At 40.0% G+C, this 10,000-nt stretch overlaps 1 protein-coding gene across 2 annotated transcripts in view; it reads left to right on the top strand.

Annotated features, from left to right (window-relative positions):
• The window catches only part of fam180a (family with sequence similarity 180 member A), a 13,001-nt gene that overhangs the window by 2,857 nt on the left and 144 nt on the right, over positions 1-10,000 (top strand). The window contains exons 2-4 of one of the 2 annotated variants that reach the window (XM_084406985.1): positions 3,391-3,488; positions 6,360-6,457; positions 9,799-10,000. The exon at positions 9,799-10,000 is cut by the window's right edge and continues 144 nt beyond it. In XM_084406985.1, coding sequence (XP_084263111.1) covers positions 3,422-3,488; positions 6,360-6,457; positions 9,799-10,000 — 367 coding nt within the window. In that variant the 5' untranslated portion in view covers positions 3,391-3,421. Of the gene's footprint in view, positions 1-3,345; positions 3,489-6,359; positions 6,458-9,798 lie in introns of those variants that run through there. The other variant, XM_084406986.1, reaches the window with a different exon arrangement.

Here is a 10,000-nt window from a genome sequence, read left to right as displayed (position 1 = left end):
AAACACACACACGTCAGCTGACAGAAACACACTCCTATAGCGCCACCAACAGGTGAAACACACACACGACAGCTGACGGAAACACACTCCTATAGCGCCACCAACAGGTGAAACACACACACGACAGCTGACGGAAACACACTCCTATAGCGCCACCAACAGGTAAAACACACACGACAGCTGACAGAAACACACTCCTATAGCGCCACCAACAGGTGAAACACACACACGACAGCTGACGGAAACACACTCCTATAGCGCCACCAACAGGTGAAACACACACACGACAGCTGACGGAAACACACTCCTATAGCGCCACCAACAGGTGAAACACACACACGACAGCTGACGGAAACACACTCCTATAGCGCCACCAACAGGTGAAACACACACACGACAGCTGACGGAAACACACTCCTATAGCGCCACCAACAGGTGAAACACACACACGACAGCTGACGGAAACACACTCCTATAGCGCCACCAACAGGTAAAACACACACACGACAGCTGACGGAAACACACTCCTATAGCGCCACCAACAGGTGAAACACACACACGACAGCTGACGGAAACACACTCCTATAGCGCCACCAACAGGTGAAACACACACACGACAGCTGACGGAAACACACTTCTATAGCGCCACCAACAGGTGAAACACACACACGTCAGCTGACGGAAACACACTCCTATAGAGCCACCAACAGGTGAAACACACACACGACAGCTGACGGAAACACACTCCTATAGCGCCACCAACAGGTGAAACACACACACGACAGCTGACGGAAACACACTTCTATAGCGCCACCAACAGGTGAAACACACACACGACAGCTGACGGAAACACACTCCTATAGCGCCACCAACAGGTGAAACACACACACGACAGCTGACGGAAACACACTCCTATAGCGCCACCAACAGGTAAAACACACACACGACAGCTGACGGAAACACACTCCTATAGCGCCACCAACAGGTAAAACACACACACGTCAGCTGACGGAAACACACTCCTATAGCGCCACCAACAGGTGAAACACACACACGACAGCTGACGGAAACACACTCCTATAGCGCCACCAACAGGTGAAACACACACACGACAGCTGACGGAAACACACTCCTATAGAGCCACCAACAGGTGAAACACACACACGACAGCTGACGGAAACACACTCCTATAGCGCCACCAACAGGTGAAACACACACACGACAGCTGACGGAAACACACTCCTATAGCGCCACCAACAGGTGAAACACACACACGACAGCTGACGGAAACACACTCCTATAGAGCCACCAACAGGTGAAACACACACACGACAGCTGACGGAAACACACTCCTATAGCGCCACCAACAGGTGAAACACACACACGACAGCTGACGGAAACACACTCCTATAGAGCCACCAACAGGTGAAACACACACACGACAGCTGACGGAAACACACTCCTATAGCGCCACCAACAGGTGAAACACACACACGACAGCTGACGGAAACACACTCCTATAGCGCCACCAACAGGTGAAACACACACACGACAGCTGACGGAAACACACTCCTATAGCGCCACCAACAGGTGAAACACACACACGTCAGCTGACAGAAACACACTCCTATAGCGCCACCAACAGGTGAAACACACACACGACAGCTGACAGAAACACACTCCTATAGCGCCACCAACAGGTGAAACACACACACGACAGCTGACGGAAACACACTCCTATAGCGCCACCAACAGGTGAAACACACACACGACAGCTGACGGAAACACACTCCTATAGCGCCACCAACAGGTGAAACACACACACGACAGCTGACGGAAACACACTCCTATAGCGCCACCAACAGGTGAAACACACACGTCAGCTGACAGAAACACACTCCTATAGCGCCACCAACAGGTGAAACACACACACACACACACCTACCCTAACCCTATAGTAAGTACTTGTAGTTGATTAATATCACTCAGTACTTAAATATATAATTACACTGTAACAATGACACCTTAAAATAAAGTGTAACCCAAAAACTCTCCTGCTTATCAGAGAAAACTCACGTGTGTTTCCTGTTTCTGATGGCTCAGATTTACCAAGATCCCAAAATAATAATCACACTATTGCTGCTGAAATAGTTTTTTGAAACATTAACAGTTTTTTAACATATTAAAGTGTGTTGCTGTGTGAGGCCGGTTTGCTGGACTCTCGTTTCTTCTGTCCTGAACTTCACATTCTCCTGCAGTCCGACGCCAGTGAAAACAACGCGTTCTCTGGAACGACAGCGTCTCTGAATTCCTGAGACTGAAAACACTGAGACTGAAAACACTGAGACTGTTCTCATGCAGAACTAGATGCCTAAAAAACACCACAGATCTCGTCTAGACTCAGTCAGACGAGTGACAGAATGGCCTCAGAAATGAACTAAACATGACCGGAGGTGTCCTCAAAAGTAAACATTTGAGTTTGAGAATTTGAAGGTGTCATTATTACAGAGTAATTATATATTTAAGTACTGAGTGATATTAAATAACTACATGTACTTACTATAGGGTTAGGGTAGGATTAGGGTTATTTGCATGTAATTATGCATAATTTACTGTTATTACTATGGTAAGTACATGTAACATACAGTCAAACCAAAAATGATTCAGACACCAGATATAATTTGTGATATATTTTCACTAGTGTGTGCAGGACACTATAGTTCATTTCTATAAGTGAGGAGAGCAGAATAAAGTAAATTGACATATTATACTTGACATAAATTCTTCATTCAGTGACTATTTGTAAACATTTGGGATCAATAATTCTTCCGACACTTTGAGCTGATCATGTTTTGCTGAAGTGTGTTGTCTTTAATTGCTAATGCTCTTTTTACACACAGACTGAACACAATGAAGCATTGCTTGGTGATTGGTTGAGCTAAACTGGTATTATCTAATTTAACAGCTGACAGATATTCAACATAATTCATGTGTGAGACAGTCTAACAGAAAGACGGACAAAACCAGTCAAATATCAACTGAGTTCATAACTCTGAGTTCTGCTCATATTTTAGTACCATTTTCTAGCAAATAAACTGTGATAATGTGAGAGATGTTGAAGGAGTCTGAATACATTGTGGTTTGACTGTATGTAACAAGGAATAAATAAAGTGTTACTGTTTTAGTTAATGGTGCTGATGAACTTGAGAAAGAAGGCAGACCGATCAAACACACAGATTGTTTTTGAGTTTAATGACTTCCAGATGAAACACACATTCCAGCCTGTCAAAGAGGGAGGAGAAACAGGGAGTATGTTGAAGGAAGAGGGACAACAGTCTCTCTCTCTCTCTCTCTCTTTCTCTCTGTCTGTGATCCTCTGTTTATTTACAGTGTATCTGGTGTTCAGAAGAGGAGGAACAGAATGACGGTCCTCCAGATTCTGCTGATGTGTCAGATGTCCATCACAGCGTCCCAGCACTGGAGGAAAGGTACAGCACTCGTCACATCACTCACACACACACACACACACACACATCAGTGTTCACAGAGAGCATGAGCACTCGTACGGATTGCTCTTAAAAGCTTCTGCTTACATGCTTGAACTCGATTTGTGGACACATATATATATATTGTGCATAAAAGTTGAGAAACATCTGAGATTTAAAAAATAAATGAATGAAATGTCTCCTGAGCTGTGAATGAGACACATCTGATCAACAGGTTTTGCTTTCAGAATCCATATTGCATTAGAGCTGAATATGTGATTATTAACATTATATTTCTTATATATAAAATAAGCTTATGTTTCCGCCACAGAATAAAAGATTTTAAAAGATAACTGCGACTTTTTATCTCACAATTGTGTTTATATCTCGCAATTCTGACTTCATAACACGCAATTGCGACTTCATATCACGCAATTCTGAGAATTATTCTGTGGCGGAAACAAACTTCCATATGAAACAAACTTGAACTTGAACTTTTATAAAGATGCATTTGGTCATTGTGCTGTGATAAGATGATTGACAGGACAGTTTAAACTGTGACAGGAGGCACTTAACTAAACAACAGGGCGTCTGTTAAAGACACATTTATGTTGAAGAAGCTTGCCTACTATTCTGCTTTACACACTCAAAAGTATGTACTTTTAGGGCGTAGTATAGGTGATTTGGGATACAGTGAGTGTGTCGATACTGGCGGTTATGGTAAGGGGCGGGACATTTCCCAAACACACTTGAAGCGCTCGACCAATCACAACACACTGATCCAGCCGACCAATCACAACACACTGATCCAGCCGACCAATCACAACACACTGATCCAGATGACCAATCACAACACACTGCTCCAGGCGACCAATCAGAGCACACTGATCCAGCCGACCAATCAAAACACACTGATCCAGATGACCAATCAGAGCACACTGATCCAGCCGACCAATCACAACACACTGCTCCAGCCGACCAATCAGAGCACACTGATCCAGCCGACCAATCAAAACACACTGCTCCACCCGTTTTGTTAGGATATGAGTAATAGCTGTAGGAACTAACAGAGATGTTTAATTACTTCAATCAGCCAATGAGTTTCCAGCTCATAAATAAAGGATGTTCATCGGCTCTTTCACAGCTGACGAAAATATGTTCTAAGAACGTTTTGTTGACGTTCTCATTAAGTTATGAAAATGTTATTTTCTGAATGTTCTGTGAACATATAAAACGTCCAGTTTAACGGAATATTCTGTTTTATCATTCTGCAAACTTTATGAACGTTACTTTTGAAAGTTCTCTGAAACATTTATAAAACGTTCGACGAACATCCGACTGAAACATCTCAGAGAAAACAGTCCATGAATAATGTATAAATGCTTTTGAGTAAATGCTTTGAGAACATTATTATCTTTGAAGGAACATTCTATTAAAGTTACTGTAAGAACGTTTGTTCATAACTCGTAAAGAACGAGAGAGAGAGAGAGAGAGAGAGTGTGTGTGTGTGCGCGCGCGTGTATAACACTTTATTTATTCTTATTTTTGAAGACATATACTAACCACTTTGCCTTTCAGCTCTGAATATCTAACAAGCACGTATAAAGTCCTCATTAGAATATTGTATATTTTTGTGAAGTGACATCATCACACACGTCTGGTCTGCATCTCATCTCCATGGAAACGCAGCGGTCACGAGGAGGTTGGCTTCGGCTCAGTCTCAGAACACACGGTGTTTATAGGGTTTTAAAGGGCAGTTTAAGATGAAGTGTGTGAAGGATGGCCGACACACATCTGCAGTTGATCGGTCCAGACAGCGGAGGAATGCCTGTGATGTCGGCGACATCCCGAGAGAATTAAAAAAAAAAAAAATTGTTTTTGCTCTAAGTTACTCGTTTCCACTGAATTTCTGTTTCCTCGTAACCTACTTGTTGACTTCACAAATATGTTACTGAATGACTAATGACACATCCTTCCTACTTGCTGCATTATTGTACGCGACTCAGATTCCCGTATGTTTTGCGCAACACTGCTTCACAGATGCGGCTCGATCTCCAGCTGCAGGCCTGCAATGCAGATGTTGAACACAGCTGTTATGATGTCAGTCAACCGCTCACGTGCTCACGAACAGCCAATCAGAGACGTGCAGCTGCTGAGCACCTGCTGCCAAAACATGTCAGCGCGCGTTACTGGATATCAAAACACGCTGGCAAAATCAATGTCATTTTAACAGTTTAGTTCCCTTTCTATGTGCGGTTAAAAACTGTTACAAACGTAATTTTACAGTAAAATACAACTAAATGTTGGCTTCCGTTTTTGCAATTGAACGTTCTTAGAACTTTGGCGAACGTTATTTCAACGTTAATAGAACGTTCGTTCAACGTTATCTGGTCTTCAATAATGCTTTCAAAACGTTAGCACAAAAAACATTTATACGTACCCTATCGTCCATGCTGCGTTTTTTTTTCCTGAAACATTTAAATTTTAAAGTTTTTTTTAAATGTTACTACTTAAGAATATTCAGAGAACATGTAACATTCAAATGTAACGTTCCCATAACCTTCGCATAACCAAGAAAAAACTGAGCTTGAACATTCAAAGAACAGTCGGAAGTTTCATTTTATAAGAAAACATTCTTAGAAAGTGTTTTTGTTCGCTGAGAAAGGAGACATTCCCTAAATTTGCATTTGATTATGTTTCATTGCAATAATCCATTGTTTTTTCTTATGTACATTAGGGTTTTATGTTGTTAAATAAATGCTTTTTGCGTTATCATGATGGTGTTTGTGTGTATGATACTGTGCACCTACTATGTATATATTAACCTTACCTTGTGGAAAAGCTACATTACCCATGATTCTCTCTGTCTCTCAGCGTTGTACCCATCAGCCTTCCGAGTGAAGCGAGGGACGCCAGCTCTGCTCAACCCCTCGTTTCAGAAATCTGTGGAAGACGCCAACCTTCTCTATGAGGTGCCCTGATATTTACACATATGAAAGAAAACTCACAAATCTATCCAATTCAAGATTATTTATAGCACTTTTCACAGTACATATTGTTTCAAAGCAGCTTTACTTGTTACAATGTTACAGTTATTTCTTTAAGTTTCTTCACGGAGAGATTTAAAGTCAACATTAAACAGTGAAAGAGAATCCCAGCTAACAAAAATATGTTTTGCTATTACGTTATGAAAACGTTATTTCTGAATGTCCACTAAACGTTTGTTTAAAAAAAAAAAAAAAAATTGTGGGTTTTATGAACGTTAACCCTCTGGTGCTCTTCACGTGTCTTTTAAATTTATTTTAGTTTGATAATGTTTTTTATTTAATATTTAGCATTTTTATGGGATTTTATGTATATTTACGCTGTATTTATAATCCATTTATTCACTTTTTGAGCGTAGACCTGAAAATAAAATTTCCAACTTAAACTGTCGTAAATCTTGAATGCTTTAAAGCACAGACTGAAGTTTGATCTCTTTTCAAAGACGACACTTGGCAGATTATTGCTTAAGTGAAAAAAAAAAAGCTTAAAAAAGTTACAGAATTTTACGTTTATTGTTATTAAAAATGCACAAAAATACGATTTCTTTTTTTTTTAATGAAATATATATTTTCAAAAACACATTTTACTCTAAAACGGCAAGAAAATCAAAGCCATAAATCTAAACAAGTCGTGTTCAATATGAGGTTGATATCTCAAAAAATGAGCTTTCAGTGAGAGTGTGTTCGGCTGCAGTACCAAACGCTTCCACTAGAGGAAATTCGTCTCGCATTCATTTCCAATGCACTCGTTTTTGACCGCGAGGAGCACACGTGTAACTATTTTACACGATCATTAAACCTGTTCGACTCGAGTTTCGTACCATTCTGATGAAGAAAAAAAATCAAGTTATAGGAATGTTACTTTTGAATGTTCTCTGAACGTTCTGAAACAAGTAGAAACATTAAAAAAAATACGTTAGACGAACATTAGACGAATGAGATTTTTAAATGAACCACATCTCACATGAGAGATCTCAACAATGTCTCCTGCTATTTTTGGATGTGATCAAAACGTTTTAATATGAGCTCATCGGCTTCAAAAGAGCTCTGCGTTTATTCATTCAAGACTGTTTTATTTCTAACAAGAACTTTTCAGGAGAGTGTAAAGTTTGCTGAGCAATGAAACTGTCCTGCGTGTTGTTCATCCGCAGTGTTTAATGTGATTGGCTGAATGAAGGAAGCGATCAATAGCTCAGCTCTTATTATCTCTTCATACGCTCGAGTTTGTTCAGTTATTGAGTTGTGCTGAGCTCTGCAATCTCTCAGATCCATCAGCCGACACAGACTCACAGATAAACATCTCCATTTAGATTCAATCCCAAAAACAAAAAGACATATTGATATTCCAGCGGTGTGTCTGCATGACAGCTGATATCTGAAGACTGATGATCGGCCTCATCACACGCTAAAGACTGATTCAACAAGACATCAGACTGAACTCTCATCAGATAGCAGATATTCATCATCCATAACAGCTGTTTTATTGAGTCTGTTGACTCACTGAATCAATGCCAAAGCGAATCAGGAGTTATTTAGCATTCATGGGCTTCTTTTAAACTGGCGTTTGAAAGACTGTGATATTCTCAGTTTGACAGACTGTCACTCTCAGGTGAGAACAAAACTGGATCTCAATATTGACACTGTCGTCTGTAGAGCTGCTTTAATATTATGCTTCATGATCAATGAACTTTGCAGCATGGAGTTATTGAACTGAACTGAATCAACATTCAATTGAATTGAGCTGAATAATGACACTATTGTCTTCTGTAGCGCGGATCCTTCTCTCAACGTTATGAACAAACGTTATGAAACAACGTTATGAACAAACAAAAACGTTCGTTCAAAGTTGTAATAATGTTCTGAAAATGTTACCAACGTCATTTATACATCATTCATGGAAGTTTTTTTTTTTAATGTTTCAGTTGTACGTTCATCTGTGGAAGCTTGTTTCCGCCACAGAATAAAACATTTTAAAAGATAATTGCGACTTTTTATCTCACAATTGCGAGTTTACATCTCGCAATTCTGACTTTATTTCTCAGAAGTGCGAGATATAAAGTCGCAATTGCGTCTTATAAAGTTTTTTTCTTGCAATTGCGACTTTATATCTCGCAATTCTGAGTTTATAACACGCAATTGCGACTTTATTTCACGCAATTCTGAGTTTATAACACGCAATTGCGACTTTATTTCACGCAATTCTGACTTTATATCTCCCAATTGCGTATTATAAAGTCAGAATTTCAAGTATATTTCTCGCAATTGCGAGTTTATATCTCATAATTCTGTCTTTATAACAAGCAATTGCGACTTTATATCACGCAATTTTGACTTAATAACACACAATTGCGACTTTATATCACGTAATTCTGAGATAAAAAGTCAGAATTGTGAGATAAAAAGTCAGAATTGTGAGATTAAAAAGTCGCAATTATTATTGTTTATAATTATAATATGAAAATAGGTCTAATAGGTTAGACAAACTTAGTCCCGGTCACGTTGGAAGTTACCGAGCTGGGGACTATTTTCAGGCGCTGCGTCATATCATTACGCCTGCTGGACTCATGGTACGGCAGCAAAGTTTCTTGATTATGACGCAGGAATGAGAGTATAGTTCCTAGCCATATCAGCCTAGAAAATCACAACTTTACATTTTCCGTCAGTCTTAGTACACGATGTAACTACAGAAGAGTCAAGTTTTAAATAGGAAAAATATCTAAACTCTTTGGCCATTTTTTTGAGAGAGATGCTAATGGTCTTGTCCGATTCAATGATCTATGCTAAGCTATGCTAAAAGTGGTACCGCCAGACCCGGAGATCGGCTGAATGGATTCGAAAACGGTTAAACTCAACTGTTTAACTCTGGGGGAGTTGTAAAATGAGCCTATTTCCAAAAAAAGTGGAGTATCCCTTTAAAAAACGAAAAACTTTCAGTGAATGATGTGTAAATAACATTGTTAACGTTTTTACAACATTAATAAAGACCAGATAACATTCCCTGTTCGCTGGGATTATACTTGTTACTTTTTTAATGTTCTCTGAACATTCTGAAATTATCCCATAATATTTGTAAAGTGATAAACTGGAATGTTTCCTTAACATTTGAATAACCATGTTATTAAAAAACTGTAGGTTAAGAGAACATTCAAAAGTAAAGTTTTTTATAACTTAAAGGGAACGTAAGAGGAACATTCTCAGACTGTATCTCTGTTATTTTCTGTGAAACTTCTGGTTATTTCTTCAGATGATTTGTCGGTGTTGTTTTACAGGTGTTGTTGTCGGGCGCGTACATAGACGCATCACGCGGGACGCTCCACGTATCCGATCGGGAACTGGCGTCCATGAGGAAGCTTGAGGTTCTGGAGGTCCTGTGTGAAGACGTGCTTCCCAGAAGCCTCTCTGAGATCCGGCGTCTCAGTGCCCAGCTGTCGGTGCGTCGTGGATCGCTGCGGATGGAGGACTTCGAGCGCA

The sequence above is a fragment of the Rutilus rutilus genome (genome assembly GCF_951802725.1).
Source record: "Rutilus rutilus genome assembly, chromosome: 4".
In the NCBI taxonomy this organism is placed as follows: Eukaryota; Metazoa; Chordata; class Actinopteri; order Cypriniformes; family Leuciscidae; genus Rutilus; species Rutilus rutilus.
This window is presented reverse-complemented; position numbering and strand designations above follow the sequence as displayed.